The sequence below is a fragment of the Hippoglossus hippoglossus genome, chromosome 1 (genome assembly GCF_009819705.1).
Source record: "Hippoglossus hippoglossus isolate fHipHip1 chromosome 1, fHipHip1.pri, whole genome shotgun sequence".
NCBI lineage: Eukaryota > Metazoa > Chordata > Actinopteri > Pleuronectiformes > Pleuronectidae > Hippoglossus > Hippoglossus hippoglossus.
The window spans coordinates 25,519,753-25,547,100 of NC_047151.1; the positions used below are offsets into that span (position 1 = coordinate 25,519,753).

General features: G+C 44.0%; 2 protein-coding genes across 12 annotated transcripts in view; both read right to left on the reverse strand.

Moving 5' to 3' along the window:
- Window positions 1-2,926: 2,926 nt before the first annotated feature.
- Window positions 2,927-17,483, reverse strand: LOC117760800 (bromodomain-containing protein 4-like). 5 transcript variants are annotated; one of them, XM_034584122.1, is made up of 22 exons: window positions 17,328-17,483; window positions 13,781-13,936; window positions 12,830-13,070; window positions 12,643-12,735; window positions 12,031-12,168; window positions 11,780-11,912; window positions 10,723-11,165; window positions 10,265-10,636; window positions 9,966-10,094; window positions 9,260-9,481; window positions 8,860-9,083; window positions 8,677-8,777; window positions 8,334-8,591; window positions 7,504-7,602; window positions 6,993-7,415; window positions 6,009-6,596; window positions 4,879-4,979; window positions 4,672-4,795; window positions 4,094-4,227; window positions 3,781-3,971; window positions 3,436-3,679; window positions 2,927-3,339 (listed from the first exon to the last, which is right to left on the reverse strand). In XM_034584122.1, exons 3-22 carry the CDS (start codon window positions 12,956-12,958, stop codon window positions 3,271-3,273), a joined length of 4,215 nt encoding a protein of 1,404 aa, XP_034440013.1. In that variant the 5' UTR covers window positions 12,959-13,070; window positions 13,781-13,936; window positions 17,328-17,483; the 3' UTR covers window positions 2,927-3,270. The 5 variants fall into 5 exon arrangements, with proteins under 5 accessions (XP_034440013.1, XP_034440029.1, XP_034440049.1 ...); XM_034584138.1 differs by having other exon boundaries at window positions 7,504-7,599; window positions 17,328-17,423; XM_034584158.1 differs by having other exon boundaries at window positions 4,094-4,221; window positions 4,672-4,792; window positions 17,328-17,423.
- Window positions 17,484-18,871: 1,388 nt separating this feature from the next.
- akap8l (A kinase (PRKA) anchor protein 8-like) overlaps window positions 18,872-27,348 on the reverse strand; it is a 9,107-nt gene continuing 630 nt past the window's right edge. The window contains exons 2-14 of one of the 7 annotated variants that reach the window (XM_034584184.1): window positions 27,109-27,150; window positions 25,862-26,102; window positions 23,763-24,375; window positions 23,354-23,358; window positions 23,108-23,265; window positions 22,791-22,840; window positions 22,507-22,558; window positions 22,310-22,415; window positions 22,014-22,155; window positions 21,607-21,712; window positions 21,388-21,518; window positions 21,001-21,096; window positions 18,872-20,728 (exon numbers count right to left, since the gene is read on the reverse strand). In XM_034584184.1, the coding sequence (XP_034440075.1) occupies window positions 20,081-20,728; window positions 21,001-21,096; window positions 21,388-21,518; window positions 21,607-21,712; window positions 22,014-22,155; window positions 22,310-22,415; window positions 22,507-22,558; window positions 22,791-22,840; window positions 23,108-23,265; window positions 23,354-23,358; window positions 23,763-24,375; window positions 25,862-26,102; window positions 27,109-27,150 (2,390 nt within the window). In that variant the 3' untranslated portion in view covers window positions 18,872-20,080. The remainder of the gene's footprint in view (window positions 20,729-21,000; window positions 21,097-21,387; window positions 21,519-21,606; window positions 21,713-22,013; window positions 22,156-22,309; window positions 22,416-22,506; window positions 22,559-22,790; window positions 22,841-23,107; window positions 23,266-23,353; window positions 23,359-23,762; window positions 24,376-25,861; window positions 26,103-27,108; window positions 27,151-27,348) is intronic. The other 6 variants (XM_034584194.1, XM_034584212.1, XM_034584222.1 and 3 more) reach the window with 6 other exon arrangements.

The window sequence follows — 27,348 nt, forward strand, 5'->3', positions numbered from 1 at the left end:
ATTTCCCTGATTTTTAAAAAACTATTAGTACTAGTGATTTATAATAAAGGAAAAGATAATGTGTAAGAATGAATAAAGCATTTTGAACTGATATAAATATGACTTTTTACTCTTCCACAACCAAACCAAGGACGAGTTTCGGTCTTGTTCTTTGACAATACTCTAAATTCATAAAATGACAGATTTTGTTTGGGGTGAAATGTGAAAATTCTTGATTTGTCTCCATCATCGTTGAAGTTTTCACTATTTCCCCAAACAAACACATAGTTTAACAAAACCATGTGACTTTATTTACAGTGATTCATATTTCAACACATTTACCCTCCAAAGTTTAGTGCTGGGATGTTTGAACATATAAATTATAATGAAACATTTAGACCTGTATTAAGACTCTTAAAAGAAATTTTAATTAGTCTTTATTTATTTGATCTAATCCTGTAAAGAACTTTAACTATGTTTTAAAAATTATACAAATGAAGCTTTTTTTTGCTGATCATTTTTCATTAACGTATTAACGTCAGTATCAAACTTTAGAAATCCAGCATCATCCGAGTTCTTCTCCCTCACTCTCTGTGCAGATACGTTTTTACAAGGACACATATTTGGCCAAAAGTATGTGGACGTCTTCCACACTGAACTGGGAGGAACGTTTCTTTATGGACCAGGCTTCCTGCACTGGAGGACCGTCGTGTTGAGACAGGAAGGATTCTTCTCCAAACTGCTGCTGTAAAGTTAGAATAAAACTGTTGACTGCAGCATCAGGAGCCGAGTCACCAGCATGGAAACCAGCCAGTGGTGTCCACATACATTTGGCCAGTGGATTAGAAGCCAAAAGGACTTCCCTCTCTATATTCTCAGATTATGATCCATCAGCTGTATAACTGTATATAAAGATGGACGACATGACAGCCCCCGAAAAGTGAAAGCCAAATTCTCTTGATCTCTAACCGCTTCTTCCAGGAGATTGTTTCTGTAACTCTCACACCAGTTTCTAAGTTTGGTTTTAATTAGTTATTCGATGCTATAAAACCTGGTGACACATCATTTTCACAGCCGAGACTCTGGACGTGTTCATCATATCCAGGATATGTTGGCTTCCTTTCCCGATAGTGGGAGGAAGTGGAGACGCGTCGTCCAATCTGTATTTACAGTCAATGGGATGATCCATGTAAACCCGCAGCGATGAGGACAAACAAACAACTGAGCACCAGAGTTAAGTTTTTTAAACATTATTTTAATACTTTTCTTTAAAAAAAATGTTTAACTCTGAACAAGATGAATCTATTGACCTCAATGCCTCACTCACCAACATACCAACAGGTTGTCCTGGGTAAAATAAAATCAAAAGGAAAATAGCAAAGGAAAAACAAAAGAAACTCAAAACAATCAAATATGAAAAGAGAAAAGAAATGAATGAAACATAAAAAAAAAAAGAAAAAGAAGTGATTATAGATTTGAAAACACTCAGATATCTGGGCCAACCTACAGAAGCCGGGGGAAAACCTCGCGCTTCCCGAAAAACACGATGGCACACGACATCCCAAAAAACTGTTACCATGGACGATAAAAACATTTCAAAAATAAAAACTAAAAGACATGGATGACAAACAAGAACCTATCATTCAGACTGTAGAAGCTGTGAAGGAGATAGTGGTGGACGCGACGGCTAAGAGAGACAAAAACAACACACATGTAAATGATAAGAAATAATGAAAAAAAATAAAAATAATTAAAGATGAGTAATGAAACGTTTAAGTGCAGATTTATCGGACAACTACAGAATGATGGGGCCCGAGCAGCGATCTCAAGAACCGCGTCTTCAAACGATTTACAAGCAAACGGCTGCAGGACTTGGGGGTTTTAAAAAGGGGGATAAAGGGAAATTAAATAGCAATAAAAACGTAGCCTTTAATATAAAGTGAAAAGAAGATGCATTTTACATGTAAAAAAAAAAAAAAATGTGAATGAACTTTCAGCACTCAATAGATTGGTTTTGGCATAGAGTCGAGAGAGAGAAAGAAAAAACAGAAAAAGGTAGGAGAGAACGAGACAGACGAAACAATCCTCTCAATAGAATCATAAAAAAGTTTTTTCTTCTTCTTCTTCTTTACAGTAAATTCTACAAAATCAAAACCAGAGCTTCAAGATGAACACAGAGACGAGCTTTGCTCCCCGCAATCCAAATCCCTCCCATGTTCTTCTGCGTTGACTTTTTCATTGTATATAATATATATTCATGTATCTATTTATATATAATATGTATAATTTGTGGGGTGTGATGGATAGTTTACAGGCCAGAGCGCTAAGGCAAAGGACACACTCTGAACAACTTTTTAAAAACGCCACCGTTTCCTTCCTCGTCACCCACTCGCTTTTTTTTTTTGAATTTGTACACAGGCCCCCGAGCGTCGCCTCCTCCTCCTCCTCCTCCTCCTCCACCTCTTCAATTCATGTCGGAGAGGGAAGCAGTAGCAGGACGTGGAGGGAGGAAGGATGTCTTAGAAAAGTGTGTGACTGTGGCCGGGGTGGGGGGTTGAGGGGTGTGTGTTTCATTTCCACCGTGTCCTGAGAAAACAACCGACTCTCAGACGAACGCTTGAACCTGACAACTAACTCGACCACACCGGCCCCGACCCTCCCGGTTAAAATCTAGAGCTTGTAAAATAAAACAGAGACGAGATTAGACGAGAGGAGAAAAGAAAACAAAGAACCAAGTGATCCGTCCGTTTTTGTAATTTTGGTCACCTGTTCTTTTCTTTTTTTTTTTGTTTAAACCCCCTTTCTCTCCTGTCACACATTAAGAGAACAAGGTTTTCTTTTATTTTCACTTAAATTAAATCCTACTCATCATCGCCGTTACTTTATGTTAAAGTTAAGTCGCCTCCTCTTCACTCAGCCGTCCTTATTGTCCTCGAGGGAGACACAACTTTCTTAATATTTCAGTGTCTGTCGTCCCCGGAGAACCAACGAGCATAAACACCGGGCCAGACACCAAAACGTATCTGAGGTTGGAGGAAAACTATGGGGGGGGGGGAGGGAAGGTTCTTCTTTCAGTTTCACCCCCCACCCACCCCCCCCTGCTCCTCATTCACATGACACAAGCCAGCTGTTTCAACTACTGAGAGAAAGGGACAGTTACTATTAAGAGTGTGTGTTTGCATTCATATGAGCAGCGACCATGTATATCAGAGCTTTGTGGTGTATATGCATTTTTGAATATTTTTTCTTTCTTATGTACGTCTACAGGTCCTTCTCTCACTCCCATCGTCCTCAGAACAGGTTCTCTTCAAAAATGGCCATCAGGTCACTCTGGAAGTTGATGTCAATGGTGTCCGCCATCTGAGGACGAGACGAGACAACAAGGAGAAAAATTAATACCTGTCAAAAGAAATCTGAAAACCAGTATTTCTTTGTGCGTTTCAGTTTTGCTCTTACCGCCTCTCTCCTGCGCCTCTCCTGCTCACGGCGGCGCGCCATCTCCCTCTGCTGGTCGAGGGCGTTCTGTGCAGCCGAGGAGGACGGCGGCTGGGGTGGAGGCTGTGCGGGGGGAGCCTGTGGAGAGTTGGTGGGCGGGGTAGAAGCCGGAGGTGTGGGAGCAAGCGGCGACTGTGTCTCCTGGCGGCGGCGGGCGTCTTCTTGCGCTCGACGAGCCTGCTCCACGGTGTCGTCGTCGTCACGGCTACAGTAAGAAGAAGGGAAATAAATACAAGTAAGGATTTTTTCTTACTTTCTCTAACATGGCGTCTCCTCTAGACGTCTCTCTGTCCCCCTCCCACCTACCGATGCTTCACTTGCTCCTTCCTGGCCTGTTCAGCCTGTGCTTTCAGCTGTTTCTCCCTCTCCTCCTTCTCCCTCGCCACCCGGCGGAACTGCTCGAAGCTGTCGCTGGAGGAGCGAACAGAGGAGGCCGGCGTGGACTGGGACCTCTGAACCAGGCTGGCCCAGGAACCCATGTTCTTTAACTTCACTTCCTGGGAGAGGAGGAGGAAATAAGATGGAGAGGTGAGGAGGAAGGTGGAGTAACAAACTGTCAGGCTGAATAAAGGAGAGACCAGATGAGGAGTCGATTTCAGTCTCGCACACTCATACACACCTGTGTCTTCTTAGGAGCGATGGGAGTTTTGGGCTCCTGCTTGATTTTGATGTCTGGCTGGGAGCACGGCGGTGCCGGGGAGTCGAGGAGGCGAGAACCAGGGCGAGAACCATCCAGTGGCTTCAGATCTAATCCTCAGAGAAACCCGACATGGAGATTAACCACACATCTGCATCTGAACATTCACACTAACGCTTCTGAAAAGGGGCTGTAGATGTTCTTTTTAAAGGAAATACACATGTTAGCTGAGTGTAGAAGTGTGTATGAGCTGTATTTGACTCTAAATGGGACCATAATTCAGAAAATCAACATCCTGCTGTATTGGAGAAGACTTGAAACTAGAGATTGAGACATAAAATCCCTGGAGAAATGTTTAGTGACGTTACAAATCAAGACATTTTCTCATAGACTTCTATAGAAAGGGACCGATGGAGTGCCCTCTGTTGGTCATTCAAGGGAACACAAGGGAGGCAGCTTTTCCACACATAACTTCTTCATTGTCACTTTAAGATTCTGTCACGTTGCTCAATATGTTTTTAGCAAAGTCACCTTGTTTAACTTCAGTGTCTTTTACTCACTGTGTTTGTTGTCGGGTTTGTGTGAATCCTGACGCATGACAGGACTGAAGGGGGAGGGGGGCAGAACGGGCGAGTGGGAAGGCTTCTCCTCTTTGATCCCCACCAGGTTGGACCTCGGCTCCTGCTGAAACACAAACATTTAGTACAAAAAGCTCAGTTTTAATTGATATTTTCAGCATTTTAAAAAACGTGCAACTCTTCACTCACATGTTTCTTGGTCTGTGGCGGTGACTGGTGTCCGACTGTGTGGAACTGAGGCATCTGAGGAGAGTGCAGCATCAGGGGAGGGGGGCTCTCACGCAGGCAACCTAGAAAAAACATTCATGCTTCATTTCATTCAAGGCCAAATTTGACTAAATGTGCGGTGACGGCTGCAAAATGTATTTTTATTACTTGGTACTTTAATGACAAAGTTTCAAAGCACTTTAAAAAAGGATAAATCATTACAAACAATAACACAGAATGTTTTAAGAGGGGTTTTAAAAGATGAAGCAAGTCTAATCTTTGAGTGGAGGCTACGTAGGAAGGTTTTCACGGAAAAGCGCAAATGTTACTTCTGAAACAAAGATTTTTATTCTAACATTATGCACCAGTTGAGATACATTTACCCTGTTTCTACTTGAACTGAAGATAAACAAGTACAGAGACATTGGAGTAGTTCAAGTATTTAAGAAAACAACTTGTACAATTGTGAATTTCCTATTTCTGCAGTGCTTAGGCAACAAAAGTCAGAATAATTTATTGTTAAAAAACCTCCTGTTTGCCTTTCTTTAAACCTTAGGTGTACTAATTTTATGCTGACTTAAATTAAATCAAATATGTATTGTTTACCTCTTGCGGACTAATCTATATTAATGTGAATAAGTGAATAAACAGAATCTGTTGGTGAGGGACAAGATTTCAGGGGTCGGAGGATTCTTGTTTCTGTTTCTAGTTTGACCGATCACGTTTGAGCAGGATTTCGGTTGCCCGCAATTTATTTATCTGTACTCCCATTCGAATATCTGTTATTGGAGATGAGACTAAATGTCCTCTGGACCTCAAACACCTACACAGGCGCTGATTGTGTGGAGAAACATTCTTGGCCTGGATTCCCACCATCTACACCAGAAACCCCCAGAGGCTAATTCATCACTACCAACTTGTGACCCCTTTTAACAGATTGTTTTTTCCTACCCACATTATAATTCACAGGGAGGTGAAAGTAAGAAAAGCTAGGAAATAAAAACTTTTATCCAACAGAATCACATGTTTTTCTTTTTCCCCTTAATTATGGTGTGACCCATCATCTTTGTTTAAGAGCCCTCAGTGTATGAGCTGTTGAGTCTTGATCTCACCTGTTGTGAAAGGCTCTGCTTTACTTGGTGGTGACGGCTGCTGTTGGAGTTGCGCCTGAATCTGTTGTACCTTCTGCTGCAGCGTCACCCCCTTCTGCTGCTGCAACGTCGACGTGTGCGGGAACGGCTGCTGCATGAGCGTGGGGGCAGAGCTGTGTCTCTGCGCCAGGGCAGGGGTGGACAGCGCCATGGGCGTGTGCAACGACGGCATCAGCTGCACGGGCGAGTGCGTGTGCATGGGCTGCGTCTGCGTGGTGGGTCGAGGCTGGAGAGACTGCAGGAAGCTGTGCACCTGGCTGAGGGGCGGGGTTTCAGCACTGGTGGGTGTTGGCTCTTCGTCGTCCTCCAGCAAGGCTTGGGGGGGTTGTGCAGAGAGGGTGCCCAAGATGCCGTGCGACGGGGGTGAGGGGACGCGAGGACGGGGGACCGGCTGGGGAAGCGTCAGGGGAAGCGAAGGCTGAAGCTGGGGTGAGGAGGACGGGGGCAGGGAGGGGAGCGAGGCCGGGGGAGGCTGCGGGGGCTTGGGGGGAAGCGGTGCTGCGCGGTTGCTAGGTCTTGATGGTTGCTGGGGCAGAGCATTGTGGATCGCTACAAAGCAGGAAGGGAACAGAGTGATGGGAAAAGTTCAGAAAAACAACATTCGAGTTTAAAGAGGCAGTCACAAAACGTTACAGTCCCCAAAAACACCACTGACCATGTAAACTGCATCATAGAGGTTAACTGCAGAGGGTAATTACATTAAATAATAAATAAAAGCTGTAAATAGTATCAGACTTTGGGGTTAATATGATGAAAATCATATCTTATCATCCAGAAATGTCAAATATTGTTTGAGTTGAACCGGTTTGTTTCTTAGTCGATAGAAATTGGCTGCAGATACGAACACTCTTACAATACAGACAAAATATACATTGCATTTTACATAAAAATATGTTTTAGATAATATTTGGTTCTAGTGAGGATTATCTGCTATCACTGAAGTACCTGGCGAGGGGATGATGGGATGTTGGTTGAGGAACGGATGCGTCTCAGTGGCCATCTGGCTACTGGGTGTGTTTGTGTTGAGGAGGCCAGCGGTGACGGGGACACCAGCAGCAGCAATGGTTGGATTCGGCTCCACGTTCGACTGCGTCAGGTGAGGGTTCATGAAGTGAGCCAGAGGATCAAATCCTGAGGCCAGCAGCTGGGAGGTGTCCAGAGATGGGACGGGGATGGGGACGGGGACGGGGACAGGGGGAGGGGCGATGAACGGTAGCTTGGACTGGACGACTTGAGGCTGAGGCTGAGGCTGAGGCTGCGGCTGCGGCTGCGGAGGGACAGGGACAACTCCGCTACTGAGGGACTGGTGATGTGGTCGCTTGATGTCTTTGTTGGTCGAGGTCTTCTTCTGCTGTTTGGGAACCAGCCCTGGTGGAGTGAAAATATATGAAATTAAGAGGAAATCCACGGAGAAGCTGATCACGTGAGGAGCCATTTAATGTTGTGTGTACGTTACCATTCTCAGAGTCTTCACTATCAGAGGAGTCGCTGCTGCCCGAGGATGAAGATCCCGTCTTCATCTTAGTCACATTTGTCGTTTCCAGAGGTTTCTCCACTGCAACACACCCCAACATTCAGAAATTATTTAACAGGCAGTTTCTATTTCACTTCTGAATGACATTCATCTGGTGTGAAGACAAAATCACTGGAAAAACATGTTAAGGAAACATACGGAGCCCCTGAAGTCCCAAAAAAGATATTAATTTTATGTTGTGGGCACAAGATATTTATTTTTAAGAAGATATTTGTGTTTGAATCACTCAGATGCAAACAGCCACCAGATTTGTACCATAGAAGGAGAAAACTCAGCTAATCTAGTTTTATCTTCACCTGGGAAAGTCACACAATGAAATTCTTGTTACTGTGAAATAAAAAATCTCTTAAAAAGCTATAAACGCAACTTAGTGTCGTCTTGAAATCATCGGCCAGTCGTGTCTTTACTACACAGATATTAACTCCGTGTATATAACTTAATTATCTTGTGCACACAAGATTGTAACTTGTTCCCACAAGATTATAACTTGTGTGCACAAGATAAAAATATATATTTTGGGACTTCAGGGGCTCAGTAGAAACGTGCACTGATTTCATTTCAGCCTCTTCAGTTAGACATGTTCCAACACCATTTTGCCCTCCTTGCCATACTGTTGACATTTTAGCTAGTTCTGCCTAACGAGCGGTAGAGCGAGACCTTTATGTGAAAAGCGCTTTGACTCGGCTGAGAACTGTTGGAATCATAAAAGTCCAGTTAAAAACAGGCACTGAGCAAAAGTACGAGCAGCCCACCTGATGTCTTTTTCTTCTTCTTGAGGCAGCTGGAGACGTATTTCTCCAGCTCCCGCAGCGTGGAAGGCTTCAGCGTCTCGAAGTCGATCTCGATCTCATCCGGGTTGGAGTTCTTCAGCGAGGGCTCGCGTGTTTGGATTATGTGCACGACGCGGCCCAGTTTGTCGCCGGGCAATTTGTTGATGTCAAGGCTCAGCTGACGCTTCTCCTCGTACGACATAGGCTTGCCTCTTTCAGTGGACACGCCCCCAAATACATCTGGAGAGGAAAGCATACAACATACATGGTTAAAGACGTAAAGATTTTACAAACAGAAAATCTTGCTCACCATGTACACACGTACCTATTTCCTCTTCTGCTTCGAGAGAGGCTGAGGGGACGAGAGGGGTCGGCCCCGGCTGGGGGGGAACAGTCGGGCGGCTGTTTTTTACTCCTTCTTTCTTCCTGTGATTGACGGATGATCTGATTAGCTCCAGTTAACGCAGCTACAACAACATCACCGAGATAAAAGTCTGTAAAAACCTACCCAGGCTTTTTCCTTTCCTTCTTCACAGTGATCGGCTCCTTGCTGCTCTTGCTCTTCTTAGCCGTCTGAAGCATCACAGGCGGAGGGGCCTCCACTGTTTCCTCTACTCCCATCTTCTTCTTGTGCTTCTCTTTCTTCTTCTCTTTCTTCTCCCTCTCTTTTTTCTTGGGCTTAATGGTCTGCGGCTGGGAGAGTGCTGCCAGTTGTTCGTGGACAGCTTTAAGCTGGAGGAAACGGGAAACACACAATTGTGATCTTAGAGAGGCGAAAACAAAGCGGCCTGCGCATTTGTTTCTCCGTGTTTCAGCAATTACCCACATTCGGTAAAGCTGTTCTGCGTGGCCCACCCACCTGTTGTGTCTCATTAGCCTCCCTCCCCCTTCATTTTCCATCCTCTAACCTGTTCCTGTAACTCAGCCAATCGATGTTGCCTTTCGTGTTCTGGGCCTCCTCCCGAGGACTCCGATTCGGAGGAGGTGGAGCTCTCGCCCGCCAAGACAGCAGAAGGAGGCGGGGCTTGTCGAGTGGAGGGGGCAGGGTGGAGGGCCGACGACGGGGTGGGAACAGGGGGGGGCTCCTCTGGCTCATCGGGCATTTTGGCGAAACGCATCTCGAACACGTCCTGTCAGGAGAAACGGGAGAAACTGTGAACCGATATACCTTTTGAAAACCTTTAACAGAAATAATATGTAAAATGGTGCACGTGTAATTAAATGGCTGTAACTGCTGTATAATAAGTAACATGATCATATCTGCTCATTACTCAACAACACTATACTTGCTGCGACTTTGAATATCACTTAGTGTTCTCGTATTGTTAAAAATCTAATAGTGTATGCGTGTATACATTAATACACAGTGTAAATATTTTCTTCTGCTGTTATGCCGCACTTTCTACTTGAGGATGGATGGATGGATTCTTTATTGATCCTGAGGGACATTTAGATTGAAGTATACTTCCTTCCTTTCCTGCCTATCAGTCCATCTATCTACTGCATTTGATTTTGGAGCCTGGCTGCAGGTGTTTGATCCCATCCAGCGTTACACGGACGTCCACATACTTTTGGTCACATGGTGCTTATAATGTTGTAAGATGTGCTACCCACCTGTAATTTGCGTGCCATGGAGACCACGTCATGGTCCGGGGGATTGTACTTGTAACAGTTGGAGAACATCATTCGGACCTCTGCTGCAAACTCTTGAGCGTCTCTGTACTGTTTGTTGTCCAGCTTTTTCTGAGGGAGACAAACAAATGTGTCTTCATTAGTTATTCAGAATAATAACAATCATTTCATATTCTTGCTTCCCTGGCCAATTATAAAATCGGGCAGCAATATACTGGCGCTCCCTGTGATTAAGTTAATAACAGTCGTTACACGCTGATCATCAATTCGAATAAAATCACCTTGACGGTGCCGAGATCCATGGGGTGCTTGATGATGTCATGGTAGTCGTGGAGGCCAAGAGCTTTAGCATCAACAGGCTTGTAGAAGGGCCAGGCGTACGCCGCGTGTTTCTTGGACAGCATCTCTCTGACGAGGCGCGCACAGGAACGCAGCTGCTCCTGACGATTCATTGGCGCCATCCCTCCCGTCTCCAAACCAGCGACCAGGTGATGCTGAGAATCTGGCTGCGACGCGTCTCTTTTGGGTTGCTTCAACGGACGAATGCTGTCTCGACGTGGCCGAGCCTCGGCGGAGACAGGAGATGATTCACTGAGCTGGTCGTTGGCGGTGGGGGTGGTGGTGTCTGCTTTCCTCTTCTGGCTCTTTCTTTGCTGTTGGAGCAGCAGAGGTTGGAAAAATGACGTAAGAATGAGCCTGTGCGTTTCAATAATGACTTTATTCGTCTCCATTTCCTTACCTTGATAAGGGCGGGGGAACTCTGCAGCATCGGGACGGGTAGGAGGCCTGGGTGTGTTGGGGCTGAAGGGGGAACAGAGGTCAGGCCTTGGGCCAGGACGTCTGTGGTTGAGAGGGGGAATAGGGGGAATGGGGTGACCAGATGGGTGTGGGAGGTGGGTGTAGGAGGCACACGTGGGGGAGGCTGAGGCTGCAGTAGAGGTTGGATCGAGGGTTGGATAAAGGGCTGGACCAAGGGCTGGAACAAGGGCTGGAACAAGGGCTGGACTACAGGCTGGACCAGGGGCTGCAAGAGAGGCTGGGCCAGGGTTAATGTCGGAGGGCCTTGAGGGGTGGGTGCAGGACGGGTGTGTGGGGTGGTTGGCGGGGATGAAAAGCCTCGTGTATGAGGGGTGGAAGAGGGGGACGACGAGTCTTGGCCTGAATCTGACTTTGTGATGAGAGCTGGAAAAACGAAAAAGAAAGCAAGAGGATCAAACATCATGCCAAACCAACCAGTTGGCCCCAGACCTGGTTAAAACAGGTGATGAAACATTCAAAAACGGTACAGGACATGTCAGACGAGGATCAATCAGTCAAAACATAATTTAACATTACAAATTCCATGCTAGGTGTCGTTTACGAAGACGGGGCAAACAAGTACAGACAATAAGTCCTCAACACAGACGCTTGGCTGGTTAGACTAGTTTACAAGTCACAGCACTTTACTCCTCATAGGGCATAGTAAGCGTACACACAAACACAATCAACTAGAATAACCACAGGCTGCATGCACCACCAACCAACGCAGATTCAGTCTACATTAAGTTTGTTCTCCAGACACACGAGGTCATGAGAATTCTAATCAGTTAATCTCTGCGTCAAAATTTGAAGAAATTCCCTAAAGGCAGACTTGAGATATCGTGTTCAATGAGGCCACCCAGACTTTAACCTTTGACCAACCAAATCTAAATCAGTTATGTGTCAAAGTTACTATTTATACCGAGTTTTCTACCAGGAAAGGATCTTGTTTTCAAAACAAACTGTATCAATGTTTTTAAGTTCTCTCTAACTCATACCTGACTCCCGTCGGCCCCCCCGCCGTCCCTTGGTGACCACAGCGATCTCCGTCTCCTCCTGCGGCATCTGTGTGATCTTCTGGAGAAAATGCTTTTCCAAGGCCTCCGCCATTAGGACGATATCATCCCCCGGCTAAACAAACAAAGAAAAACATTAATATCTCTCGTCTCTTTGAGTTATAACGTAGGTTTGGTAGGACACTGCCTTGATGGAATCAGAACTACATGTTGTTGGGATTCATGTCGCTGACCTTGTTGTAGATGTAGCAGTTTGTGAACATCGTGTTGAAGTCTTGGATACACTCTTGGGCGTTCCAGTAGTAGTTGCTCTCCAGGCGTTTCTTTATTGTGCCCATGTCCATAGGAATCTTGATGATCTTGTAGTAGTCCTTGAAGAGAGCAGGTGAAGAATAGATTGTTGATGAAATAATAAACATGGACTAATTTGTCCCGCCACAGTTTCATAATGAACCACTACTCATAATTTCATAAGAGGTCTATAACTTAGTGTTCTGCTCTGTGATCCCCTGTCGCTCTCAAAAGAACATTTAAATTGGACCAAATCTCCTCCGGTCTGATCTCAGCTTTTGTTGCAATAACAAATGTTTTTTTAAATATGAAGAAATAAGTATTGCAAGTACTTCTACTTATTTCTTCTTTTTGACAAAAAGAATAACCGAGGAGTTTTTTTTTTTTTAAATCAAGTGAAGAAGTAGAGTCCGGTAAACCGAGGCAGAAAAACAGCATATTCTGCTGCACCGACAATCACCTGGACTGCAGTGTCATTTGCATATCACATTAATTTACAATATCATTTGTGTATTTTGAACTCCACCACAAACACACATGGACACAAGACTCACAGGTAAATTGAGTTTGATGGCGTCTACGGGAGCCTGGAAGGGCCATGCAAAGTGGTGCTTCCATACCGTCTTAAACACCACTTTAAGCAGGTACTGAAAAAGAGCAAAGTCATAAAATCAATTCAACTCAGATCCAAACACCGGGGAAAGTTTTCATGTATTGAAAGACACAGAAATCTCCCTCTACCTCCAGCTGGTTGGTCTGTCGTTTGGGTCTGGAGGGGTCCCACGTGTCGGGTGCTGGGGCGTTGAAGGCGAGAGGTGGTGGGGCAGAGGGAGGGTTCTGGCTGTTGCCTGCCTGCAGTCCGTCTCCCATCGCAGCGGTGGGTTGCAGTGGCTGAGCAGACAGTTGAGGCAGTCGGGACCTGGCAGGGGCAGGCGGGACTGGGGGGACCCCCCTCAGGCCATTCCACTCCTCACTCGACTCTCTGGAAGGACGAGAAACAAAATTCATCATCACCGCTGCTGCTGCCACTCCTGCACTTACTAGTGAAACCTGCTCTGACTCAACTTTATCAGCCCATGAAACCACATTCAGTATTGCGCCACACGTCAAAGATAAATCCAGCCCATTACATTGTTTCATCTGTTGAAGAAAACCTGAATGTTAACATTGGCCACCACATTTTAATTTTCGTTTTTGGTCAAACTGGCTAGATGTTATATAAAGTTATATCTAATATTTAAATTAAGAACTGACCCACCCACCCCTGTCAACTTTCACCACAAATGGAATAAACACTAAATGTCACATCGACCCTCTTGGTTCCGTTACTTGTCACGTCAGCAACATGAATTATTTATTGTAATTCATAGAGAAATTAAGGTATAATGGGCTGGTGGACTGGAGCAAGAGAAAAAGATGATTGGGTGAGAAATACCTTTCTTATACACAAACATCCAGCAGTTACAGATAAACGTCTAAAAGAGGACATTCGACATGGAGAAAGAACAGTTGTTGTTTCCTCCAGATAATTGGGTTCTCTAAAGATTAATGTCACTTTATGTACAATGGAGCCTGTGGTTGTAAGTGAAGAGAACACAAAATTTCAACATTTCCTTTCTAAAGGCCTTAAATGGCCCTGCACCGACTTACATCAGGTTTAAGAAGGAAGCCTGTCGTTTTGCAGGGACTCACATGTTTGTTGCCGTGCCGCTGTGGTCTAATCCGATTGTGTGATCATATCTCGGTTGGTGAGGGGGCGATTTCCTGAGGTAACACCTGAAGTCCGTCAGAGGCGCGCTGTCGAGGCAAGGAAACCGCAACACGCCGGTAGAGGGCTGAGTGTCACACCTGTGAGAGAGTGAGAACATTATGTCTTTGGTTTATAATGATGTTTAAAAACAGGAAATATCTCTGTCCACACCAGCATTGGTGACATACACTGATCGTCTACTCTGCAGTTTGCTGCTTAGTTGTACAAAATGCTGAAAACAAGAAGCCGCAATTTAAGGTAAGAGAGTTGCGATTCCTTTTCTTGGAATGATGATGAAGTGGAACTGTTGTGTGTGAGCAAGGCTTTGCTGGTAGTTGAGCCATGACTGACATGAGAGCCAGTGTCATTTCCAAACGTCTCTGTATTTGTCACTTAAAATATCCGTAGTAGTGGGGACGGCAAACGTAGCAACACTGAAGCGCTTTAAAAGTAAAGTGTGGCCTAAACCTGAGGTAAACATAAAGACACATGGATGTTTTTAAACTAACATTTAAACACATTAGCAGATTAAAGATTGATCGTTCTGTGCAGTAAGCAGCCGAGACCAGTCCCACAGAGAAAGTGGTATTTAGATACGACGGGAATGGGACAGATAAACCTTGGAAATGTGATGTCACCTGCACCTTTATTCATTTGTGGCTGTAGCTGTTTTTACTCTTGTACAATTTTCCAAACTGATCTACCACCAGCCAGTTATAATCAATTAAAGAGCCTCTCGTGAATATTTCATGAGGAAAACAACTCAATCTAACTGGATGTGCTCAAATGAACTGAGACTTACAAAGACACACAACAGGTGCTTGACATGTTCCCTCTCGTCTCGATGTGTTAGTAAAGGTCTCTGAGCTGTTGCAACCCTTCGCTTATCTTTCTGTCTGAAGTTTCAGCCCTTTGGTGCTTTGCCACCATGACACTTGTGAATGTGTCTTTTTTTATTCTGCTGCTATTCTGCTGTCGGTCAGGATGCCTGCAACTTAAGGATAAGAAGGACCACATGCACGCATTACAAACCATGTACAGAATAACCAAATGTTCTCCTCGGGACAAAGAGCAGTTTGTCGGGCAAACATCATCCTGAGTCTTCTAATGCTTCTTCTATAACTTTTTGTGTGGATGCTTTCCTCATGTTCAAGTATAATTTGTTGTTTTATTGTGTTGTGTTTTGTATTCCATTCTATCTTGTTTGAGTGTTAGTCAAGCGATCTGACAAGAGTGGGAGTGATGAGATTTCCATGATTTATTGGATGAAAAGACCAAACCCCGACCTCGGACCTTGACAGTTTCTAGATTACTGTTTATCAAGTAGGTTGCACTGCTCAAAGGTTTTTAACGGGAATTTCACAAAGACGATGACAGCTTGTCGTCAGTCTGTGTTGAGCTGAAACCTTTACCCACTGATGATGTCAGCTCAATTTCATCGCCAAATTACCTAAATATTGATTTTAGAAGATTAAATGAACTATGCAAACTTATGTATATTAAAAATGTAAACAAAATGGTGGCAAATACTGTGATAAAAACTGCCTTCTGTTATACACTCATACTACATAATATTATTAAAAGTATTAAAAAGTTATAAAGTTTGCATTGGTATTCATGTTTAGCCATATGAAAACTTTAAGTTTACAGAGCGATGCATTTATTTTTACATTTTTCGTAAGAGAATGTTTATTTTCTTAATGCAAGGTCTATATATTTGGTTTGGTTTTCCATTTATTTATAGTTAGTAAAAATAAAGTTTAATAAGGTTCATGGTTAAACTGTGAAATCTCCCACCTCACTTAGATTTCTATATCAAAAGGATTTGATAACGACTTCTCTGGAATCATTGGTAATTGTTTTTAAACATATATATATATATATATATATATGGACTCGGCAATAAGACAATATCAATAATTATCCCAATATAATTTTCTTTAATAACAATATAACAAAGATTAAGTATATAATGCTTATGAGTAGTAAGATATAACACATAACTGATCTCCCTCAGATTAGTACAAAGTTTTGCTGTTTATTAAGTGTTTATCCTTAAGAAGAGTTTAAAACCGAAATAATAACACGACATTTATCCAGATAGTAAACGTTATCAGCTGATATGAAGGTTTTCATCTCAATATAACTAGTCCAGCCCTGATATATATCGACTAATATATCAGAATCTGAATTTTTGTGTTCTCCCTGATATCAATATTGCCATAGGCCTAATAAATCCATATCTGTCAACAAAGTTCCAGACATTAATTAATGCTACAACAAACCAAAGCATGTATCTTCAGTGGAATATTCACAGGAACAAAGTTATTAATGCCGCGTCCAATATAATAAGATAAGATAATCCTTGATTAGTCCCACAATGGGGAAATTTGCTATATTACAGGAGCAAGAATCAAAAATAGGCATCAGTAAGTAATAAGTAACATGAAATACTTTAGTGTAAGGAATATAGAAAGATATGAACGGAATAAAAACGAATATAAACTGTGTAAAAACAAGAAAACCACGTGCAGAGTGAGACGATCCACAGTGAGTGGATTGCACATAAAATAATGATGTTGCCATTTTTAAAAACTGTGGTCAAACTGCCACTGGTACGTGATAACATCAGATGTGAGTGACCAGCAGGACGAGATGAGAAGGAAATCAGACCAGAGATCAGCTCACCAGCCTTATCTCTAACTCCTGCAGAGTAAACACACGTCAGCTGACACACAGAGCCGAGCACGACGCGTTGAAGAAGTCCTTTAACGCTCAATCTACTTATTGAACCACATTAATCAGCCATTTTGCTCCTGTCACAGTCTGAGGGGAGCTACGGAGCCGGCGCAACTGCGCGTGGTGAATACCGCTACGTATCTTACGGAGGGTTCCTGCGCAGCTGCGGCTAGCAGCGTCTTGCTAACCTTCCTGTCACCGCATCGCCATGTCCACTCGCCGTAAGTGACAGTGACAGCTCCGCACGCGCACGGCCGTTCAGAATACCACTCGCACGCGGTTCACACGCTCCACATGACGCACGTCGCGTCTGCGCCACCTGCGCGTAAACTACGCTGCCGAAAGGTACGTAACTTATGTCACGAATACGGCCTGCGGGGCTACAAACAAACAGCCTAGCCGCTAACAGGCTAGCGTGGGAGCGACCTGCAGCGAACGTGCGCGCTGACAGCACGGAGGGTCCCGCTCCGCGAACAAGGACGAGCGCCGCGAGGGGACGGGTGCGACCCGGGGGCGTCCGCGCTGAACCGTGCTAAGTTAAAGGGCTAAAATCCATCTGACTCGTGTGCTCCAACCCGGTGCGAGGCCTGCGGAGAGCGCTCATGCTCCGCTCACCGAGGAAGCTCACTGACAGCGCGCCAAACGCGCCACCGACGGCCGGCGCGGCCGCTCCAGCGCGTCCCGGAGGCTGCGAGCCGTGTTCGGGTGAAGCTCCGGCACCGACCCGGAGGCGCGGGACGCGGGTTTTACCTTCTCCAGGCGGGTGTCAGCCGCGCGGACCTTCCTCGCCCCAGATCCAGAACAAACAGTCCCGTTTGACGTCGCTGACGTCAGACGCACGGGGGCAGGGCCGAGCGTCTGTCAGCGCAAATGTCACCCAACCTCGGCCCCGCCCACTCGGCCGCACGCCCCGCCCACCCCACCCACGGGTCTGCATCACGCAAGAGACTGAAAGAATTTCAAGTTTCAATCTTAATTTAAAAAATTGTTGAATCAAAACCATTCAACCTTTTTATATAAAGTAAACAAGTCAGAGTCTGAAATAATTAAAAATATTAAATCTATTTATATAATTTATATACAGTCTATGGATTGAACAAGTTTTAATTTAAAACTATTCAACCTCTTTATATAATTTATATAGATTCAACAGGTCAGAGCCTGGAATTAAAATGTTTTATTTAAATAAGAAAAAAAAAAGATAGTTTAGAGCTTTTCAATTTCTTCATATAAATCCAACAGGTCTGAAATAGTAATAATTAAGAAAACACATGCAAATCACTTGAAAATCACTTTAAAAAAACATTTCTTTGGAAAACTGCATGTGTAACAATAAACTGCCCTAAAAATATTGTATTTTCCATTTTCATTTAAATATTTACCAAATATTCCTTTATATTCACTGCTTCTATATTGTCTCTCCCTCGTCCCTACCAAAATAAAAAAGACAAACATTTCCATAATAAAGGCATTTATTATTAGTTTTCCTGCTTTTTCAAATTGATAAATAAAAACTGATGCAATTTTTCTTATTTCAGTTTTCTGCGGGAATTGCATTTACTTATTTTCAATAAAAAAAAATTTACAATAACCCAACATTTTCATACAACTGTATTTACAATGCTGGCGATATGTTTACTCAGTTTTATTTAGTTATAACAGAACATATTTATAAAACAAAAGGTAACAAACAGACCTCTGCCTCAATTTCTCGGCTATCATTGTTTACATAAAGTTGTGTATTTATTTTTGAATAACTTTAACGGATAAATCCTTTACCTCAGCGGTAATGAGGCACTTGACTGAATTTGGTAGATTCATCATAACTGTTGCAACCAAATTTAGCAGTAGGCTACATTATGTACAATATGTCATGTTATTATTGTGTCAGATGTAACAAGGTCAATTCTGACCTCTAGAGCTCAACATGTGAATAACTTATTCTAAAATGCCTATCTGCGATGTGGACTATACTTTAATTATGCATAATTTGTATTGTTGTTAATCAGTGCATGTCTGCATGTTGTTTTTTGTCTTTTACTTATCCTAAGACAAATTACCTTCAGGCTTCATTAGGTTGAATAGTATTATATTGTACAACTACCACTTGGAAGCTGAAATGCAGTGAAAGGTGAAACGTTTTTTTCTTGTAAGATTTAACAAACTGACTTAATAACCTTTGTGTTTGTTGACAATGTAACATAGGTGGTCCAGCCTGTCACTGCTTTAACTTCTCTTCTTTTGACTTAAGGTAAATGACTCCATTAAAATCTTCAAAACAAAAACAGTGAAAGTGATTTCTTCAACAAGTTTATTTCTTATTCAGAGTGACACAAAACCATTAAAGAGGACGACGACTGAATATCCCACTAACTCTACAAACAGTAGAGTTCCCCGTCGTATCTCAGTCACTGCAGCTGCAGGAGAAAAACCCACATCGTTCTAGATTTAAGTAAAACTGAGAACAAACATCCATTCATCATGAATACTGATAATAAAACAGAAAGCTGCGACATTGTGTCAACTCTGATCAGAAGAAAAAACAAAGTACATCATGTCTCAACTTTACAATACTCATGACAAATTCGAAACAAATGAGTCCAAAATTTAGAGGCACAAGAAAAAACTATTAAGAGGAACAGTTAAACATTCTAGGAAATACAATTATTTCGTGTCTTAAAACAAATGATAAAGTAACGGTACAAACCACTGCAGTGGTGATGTTTAATATTATTATGAGAGTTCATCAGGAAGCTTTGGAGATCCACAGTCTAGCTAATAAATAGAGGAACACCAACATGAGCCGTTTTCAGACATGACCTCCGGGTAAAATCCGTAGAATTGGTTTTGGAGTTGACCCAGAGTTTACCTTTCACCTATGCACCACACAGCGAGTTTCTCTGCACAGACGTGTTCACACCAGCAACAAATCCTCTGCGTTATTCAGGCAAGAGGTGGAGCAGCCGGGTGCAGCAGACAGGAAGTGACGTATTAACTCTGCTGCGAAGACCACGTCGTTTTGTTTATGGCAGCCGGACACCGTCGTCAGCTCTTATCACCATAAAACTCTCTTTACACATTCATCGGTGTCTTCTGTGTGTGTGTGTGTCACCACGTTGTCAACGGGAGATATTTCTTTTCTTTCATCTTTGCGTCCAGCTATCGGATAAAGTCCACAGAAACTGCGCAGCGTCTTCACTCTGACATTTGCGTTCACAGATTGCAACTCCTCCGGGGGAAATATGGAGAAACTGCGGAAAGCAGCTATAGTTAGTGATCTTTTTATCTAAAAACTGCAAAAAAATAAAACTATTTCCCAAAATGTCGAACTGTTCCTTTAACAACAACAAAAAAAGTCATTATAGAAAGAAATGGAGGGAGCAGGTACAATATGTGTATTTGTTAATAAGCCTGACAATGAAATTAGGAAGCGAGGGTGGAGGGGTCGCTGACTGGTCCAGACAGATGTTTTAGGTCGAGAGGTCAAACCCAGGGTGCAAAAGTCATTTGTGATTCTCTTCCTCCTCAACTTCGGCTGCCTCCACTCCTTCATCCTCATCCTCCAGCTCGCCCGGTAATCCCTCTTCGCCAATCTCGTCGTGCACCACATATCCCTCCTCCCCCTCGTCGTCTTCTCCCACTTCGAAACCATCCTCTTCTTCCTGGTTCTCCTGCTCCTCCTCTTCTCCTCCCATTCCTAGGTCCTCCTCCATCTTTTCCTCCTTTGCTGCTTCAGTTACTGCTTCACCCTTGGCCGCCTCTTGGCCTGCGCCTCCCTCGGCCACCTCCTTCATCTGACCACCAGCCGTCTGACCATCGGTTGCTTGAGCGTCTGCCTTCTGACCATCGACTGCTTTACCGTCGGCTGTCTGATCAGCTGTCTTACTGTCTGCTGTCTGATCATCAGCTGTCTTACTGTCTGCTGTCTGATCGTCTGCTGTCTGATCATCAGCTGTCTTACTGTCTGCTGTCTGATCATCAGCTGTCTGATCATCAGCTGTCTGATCATCGGCTGTCTGCTCATCGGCTGTCTGCTCATCGGCTGTCTGACCATCGGCTGTCTCACTGGTTAAGTCCAGCTCGGACACGTCCATCACCATGGAGTCATCTGGATCCTGGTCGTCCTGGTTACCAGTGAACGGGTTTTCACCCTGAAAATGACAGAACAGTTTTAAGTATATTTGCTTGTGTAGAAGCCGCCCTACACTCACGATCACATGAGATTCAAATAAGTGTCTTCAACAATATGTTTTGCAGTTTGGCGATATTCCGATTTAAGGTGCTGCTCTAAATTTCGGTTAAAAACATGAACATGAGCCCACAATCTCTTATCCAGGTTCCCACATGCGAAGCAAAGAAAAGTACAATTGTACTCGTACAATGCGTTTTAAGCCCCTGGCCAGAAGCACGACACTGTACATACCTTGAGGTAACTCTCCAGCTTCTTGCCAATGAGTTTGTGGTTCAGGATGCTCCGAGCGACAGACAGGCTGCCCCTCTTCGACTGCTCCATCATCCCCTTGAGTAAAAGAAAGCACAGCCCCAGGTCATTCACAGGTAGGGATAGGAAGCGGAGTAATCATCAACCATCATTAGACCAAGACTGTAAATGTCTTCGTTGGTTCAGTCTGTACGGGACTTGTGGTAATGAGCTCTATATAAAATATACGACTAGTTTAAAAAATATCTGTTTGTACAAAGTATTATTGAAAGTTTACTGATATAATGAAGATAATTGTTTTTTTTTTAAAAAAGGTCTTGAATTGTACATTTAAGTTTTGTGTATGAAAATGATGAGGATGTGTCGTACCTTGCGGTTGTAGTTGTGGTCAGCAGACTTGACGTGTTTCTGTATCAGGTGCTGCTGCATGGGAATGAAGAGGTCACATGCTGCACAGTGAGCAGCTTCCACCTTCCTCATGAAGTGCTCCATTCCAAGATCTACGGGGGCGAGAAAGATTTCTGTACTTAGCAATCACTTTGCCTGTACACACGCAGACACACGTGCACACACGCAGCTGTTACCTACCTCTGGTGAGGTCCTGCTCTTTGTAAACCTGGCAGATGGCAGCGCTGTGGTTCTCTACCTGGCTGATCCTCTGGTCCGTCTTCGTAAACTTGTTCTGCAAATACTCCTACAAAAACACACAAATAAAGTTTTCATTTTCATCAGAAAGAGAAAATACCAGCACCAACTGTAAATACAGTGAATTACAGTTTAAAGCAATCGCCTTTGTGAAATATATTTAATTTGTCGAGATTCACATGTAGAACTTCACGATATGGTGAAGAAATTACCCGGAATATGCAAAAATTTGACTTTATAAAATTATGATTTAAGAACGGCCACGCTCTGTTTAAGTGCGCTCAGGAAAAAGATAGAATACAAAGTGTCTAAAAGCTTATGAGTGTGATTGTGATGAATCTCGGTCTCACCTGTAGGAAGTCTGTTGTGGGCTTGGACAGTTGGCCGGAGAGGAACTTGAAGTGGTCCTTGTGGAAGCGACTGTCAAGATGAGTTTCCATTTCCTCCTTGTAGAAGGAGCGGAACTTGCAAACCGAGCAGGCAAACATCACCCTGAGAAGACAATTCAGAGGGTCAGGACCCGACGCCACTCAGAATACAGCAGCACAGTGAGAAAAGGAGCAATGGTGTAGATACTAAAACCGAACAAGGGGGTGACGTAGTGACTTGCGAGTGGTTGTTAGGTGTTTTAAATGTTCTCTCTCACCTTTCCAGGAAGCCCCGTCTCTTTCTCATTTTGGGGTGCTTGTCTTGACCTTGTACTGGGCTCTGTTTCCCCTGTTGCTTTTTCTTCTCCTCTTGCTTGGGTGAAGCTAATCAAGAGCACGAGAGCAGAAGTTAGACGAGCAAAGATTAACACGAGACACAAATAGTACAAGACAAGTGAGGTAAAGTGAAACTCACCTTTATCTCCATCTGTGTCTCCAGCAGGTTTTGTCGCCTGTAAGACAGGAACCTACATTTAGATAAAAGGACAAATAAATCTTTATTTTTGTGCTTGGATTAAGAATAAAAGTTGGTCTATATATCTTTACAAATGATGTTTGAATTCTTCTGTCCTGGCTTGATAGCTGTGCAACAGTCCAGTTAACGCAGTGATGTGCCATCAGAACAAGCAATGCAAGCAGGGCTCAAGTTTAAAAAATGGACATTAGATTAGAAATCAAAGAGTTTCTGTGACTTCTCACCTCAGCTGCAGTCTTTGGTTCACTGGCACTACCGTTTTTCTCAGCTGGCTCTATGGACACAGACAACAGAACAACAAACGTTACCCACCTAAGTAATGAGGTTGTTTATTACATCCGCCAACGTAGAGATGTTTTACAGCTGTCGGTTTGTTTGCTAGGAGAATTTAGGGAATAATTCATGGATCTTGAGGACAAAACTACGGCACATTTAGGGGACTGATATCTATACGTATCCAATTTGGTGGAACTTGATTGAATTTAAGGGGACAGTTTTGGCCTTGGTGGAGGTAAGACAGTTTGTGTTGTTTTTTTTGTACCTTGGGTAACCTCTGTCCCTGCACTCTCCGTCTTATTTATCTTGGACTCAGGTTCATCGGCTGGAGTGAGCATCTGTTTTCTCTTTTTCTGGACATCTGGACGTTGTGGCTTCACCTGCTGCTGCTGCTGCTGTTGTTGCTGCTGTTGCTGCTGCAGTCAACAAAAATCAATTCATATTTTCTAACAACAAAAGTGACAGTACATCCAGAGCTCCTCATCAACACATCAATGAATTCTACACTTCATGCTGGTCAAAGCCAATTAGCAGTATTGATATGGCTCTTTTTAATGGGAAGTTTCCACTTGAATAGCGTTAGCCTTATCTTAAGAAGACCCGGGATTGGGGCAAAAGATACAAAAAAATAAAAAATAAAATCTATAAAGTGAATCAACGACCCCACAAGACAAAGAATTGGGCAGAGAACTGTCACTTGCATTTCTGACCACATCCAATAAGGGCTGGGGGAAGATTATATGAGCAAGTGATGTCTAAAATGTGTGTTGGGGGTTATTTGTGACATTTTGATGGCACAGCAGGCACTAGCTCTTTAGGCTGACTTGCCAGTTGGTAGAGGGAACACAAACAGGGGAATCAGAAAGGGCTAAACTTTTGCCCAGTGTCTGAGGAGGTCTTATTTGGCAAGAGGTACTTACTTTGTTGAGGGGTCTCTTGCGGCCTCGCTGGCGGCCAGCCCGTGGGCCCCCTCCAAAGTGCCTCCCAGGAAAGTCGTGAGGCCCTTGAGCGGACCCCTGATAGAAGCCCCCGCTCTCAGGGTACATGCGGTTGGACAGGAGGGATGGGAGCTTGCCTCTACCACCTCCTGGAGAGTGGCCACGGTGGGACTGGCCACCACTGCCACTGCCACTTCCCCTCCCACCGCCTAATGGAGTGGAATCAGACCTGAGATTTCCAAAACCTCCGCCAGCTCCTCGACCCCCGGCACTTCCACCCCTTCTGGGGGAACGTCGGCCTGCTCCTCCCCATACCCATGCTCCACCTTCAGAAACTCCTCCCTGGCTACTGGTGAAGGAATCCCTCATATTCTGTCGCATTTTAGCGACTCCATAGGAAGAGGACGGGCTGTCAAAGCCTCCGCCTCCTCCTAGCCCCATTCCCCCTCCGAAGCCAGAGCCTGCTCGCTGACCCAACAGCAGATTGTCCCCACGGCCACCATCATAGCCATAGCTACTGCCGCCAGATCTGTAGAGATCTCGGGAGGAGGCGAGGGAGGAAGTGCGCGAGTCGAAAGACTCGTACTGGTCAAACCTGCGGGAGGGAGGGAGAGGGTTGATAGAGAGAAGCACAGAGCAAGGGAGGCAGGGAGGACAGTCAGGTTCGGATTTCTCCACCTGCTTTTCCTTCTCCTCCATGATCTCGCTTTCTCCATTTGTTTTGTTTGTATTTCACAAACCACAGTAGATCAGAAATCAATGATCCAAAACAAGTTATTACGCTGCTTGGGGTCTTTTGTGATGTAGTGAATTTATTCTTATTTTTGCTCAGTTTCATCCAACCACATTTTTCTGTTGGAGATCAAACACTGTCCTGCAGATTATGGAAATGCAGTTTTTAACGCTGACAATCCTTCAACAGGCATGAACATGGTCCATGAGAACCAGTGGCCCTGAGACACAAGAGGTGACATATCCTGGAAAGTGACTGGACTAGAATGAATAATCAGGAAGGGGATTAAAAATACATCCTGGAGTTTTTACCCAGGATTATGGGCATTGTTTAAATTAATATGGCAGGCAACCTACAGTAAACATTTCAGCTTGACAAAGTAATATCAAGCAACACTTGAAAACTCATCACTTGTGTAACCTAAAGCCAGAACATAGGGTTAGGTCACATGGAGGATGAGAGGAACAAAATGAATGAACAAATAAACAAATCAAGACAAAAGTAATGTTCAAGAAGAGCTATATAAAGATGGCTTCATGTTCAAGGATGTATGTCTCCAGCAGGGGGCGGCCATGCATTTTCACAACATGTAAGGTTTTGATGGATCACAACTTTTCTTACCAGCAACCAGACAAACCACAACACAGCAGTCAAAGCTTCGTCAGATGCACTGAAATGAAGCCTGTGGGCAACTCGTGCCCTTTTCATCCCAAACAGGAGGTGAGGCCAACATGTGTTCACCAAAACTGAGTGTGAAATGTGAGTAAACACTAAAACAACCTCAACATACTTAAACAATAACGCTACGTGTCCAACCACTTTGACTTATTTTTAAGAATACGGGACCCACACTAGGACAAGATAACTTGACTTTTTCATTACCAATAGCTTTATAAGACTAAAACATATTTTTTGCATCAATACGAGTTAAGACATTTACCGAGATGTTTGTCCAGATGAAAGTAAAAACACTTCGGGGTGGACTTTTCCAGGCATTCAGAAATATGGTTGGGTACTGGCTCAGCCGGTGCTTACCAGATGGAATCCCAGTGCAGATGTTGTGGCCTTGTGTCCGTGGAAACTTTAACAGCACCCGTCTAGTTAACATTTCCCTTAACTCCGGTGACAACGCTCTCTCTACATGGTTCAGGCAGCACGCAACATAAGCACTAAGTTAGCTAGTAGCTACAAATCGAGTCGACGCAACAACTGTGTATATTATTGATTGATGACTTCCAATATGAAATACACTAGTGGGAAATTGGATGCTCTTGCTGTCATGCATGTGTGAAAGTGGTGATGTACGGATGAAGACAATATGGATCAGAACGAAGTGAAAAGTTTTTACCTGTCTCCCCGGGTCCCTTTCAACCCCCCCTCCAACTGAGTGAGCATGTCAAGTCGCTGGTTGATCTTGGCAATGACCGCGTCTGCATGCGTGCCTGAAGATGAGAGCATGGATGCTCCAGATAGACTCCTCTTCATTTGACCGCTGCCTCCTCCTCCTCCACCTCCTCCTCCGTAGCCCCCGAGCCCGGACATCGAGTCCTTGTAACCTCCACCGTACATGTCAAAACCACTAGAACCTGGGGGAGTTGAATATAATTATGACAAAGTGACCACTAAAAACAGATCAGCGCTTTAATCACAATGACGCCTCCTCTCAATTTGACTCTTTCCTATTCATGATTACAAATTGTTTCAAAAAGCTGTAGTTATACTGCAAACAAATACAATATCCGAATTTTAATAGAGATACTGTTGGCTGCAGACCTGCTCAGACCCTGTATTTACATCTGATCACAAGTGGACAGAATCCTGTCTGTCCATTCATGTGATCGGATCTCACTTTACCGCTCTGTCATTTGTGTTTGCAAAAAACAAATCATGTTTTTACCTAGTCAAGAGTATACAGATGTGTCTGATGTCAGCACACAACACACATTCGGCTTTGTAGGCGGTCCTACATATGTGGCCACATGCATCCCAGAATGTGGTCTTTCCAGCAAAGTGAACTGAGTGCTACGACCGGTTCAACTTGTGACCCCTTTAGGAACGAGTTTGCTTTCTCAGTCTAACTTGCAGTGACTCCACCACAATATCAACACTAACCACCACATGATGATCTTCAATTTGTAACAAATTTTCTTCATATCTGCGCGCTTTCATTCTCTATTTCAGCTCGTCCTGACTCCACTTGCTCTCAAGAACAAAGTTGTGGTTGGTCTCTGTGGTCACGATGAACCCACCCCCATCCTCTGATGTAGTTGGTTCTTTCTTCTAGACCAGAAACGAGCTGGTGCCAACCTGAAACCAGTTTTTCTGACCGAGAGCCTGTTAACTGGTCATCGAAACACAAAGAACTGGTTTCAGATTAGGCGCTGGTTTCGAAATGGCCCTGGCGGAAAAAGGGGCGTGAGCGATCGGGTCTGCGGCGCATCTCGGGTTCAGAGTACAGAACTAAAATTAGTGCTGAGCACTGAAGATCGGATCACACAGGGCAGATGTAAATACCAGGTCTGAACTGGGTCATGGTGTTATTGTGTGGTTTTCCTCCACCGTGCAGTACAAGCGTTTATCCACACATTTCCTTACCTCTGCTGCCAGACCCCCCACCTCCACCTCCCCAACTGTAACCTATGAAAGAAGAAAATGGGAAATTGATTATTTACTCGTTTCAAACTTTAGCTGACAAAACATCTGGCAAACAACAAGTTTAAAAGGTCTGTGTGGATTCATTTCGGTCACTCTAGTAGATACATGCAAGGATAAAAAATATCCTGGGAGCTTCCCTTGAAACACTGCATTCGAGAACTCTGCAATGTGAATTAATAA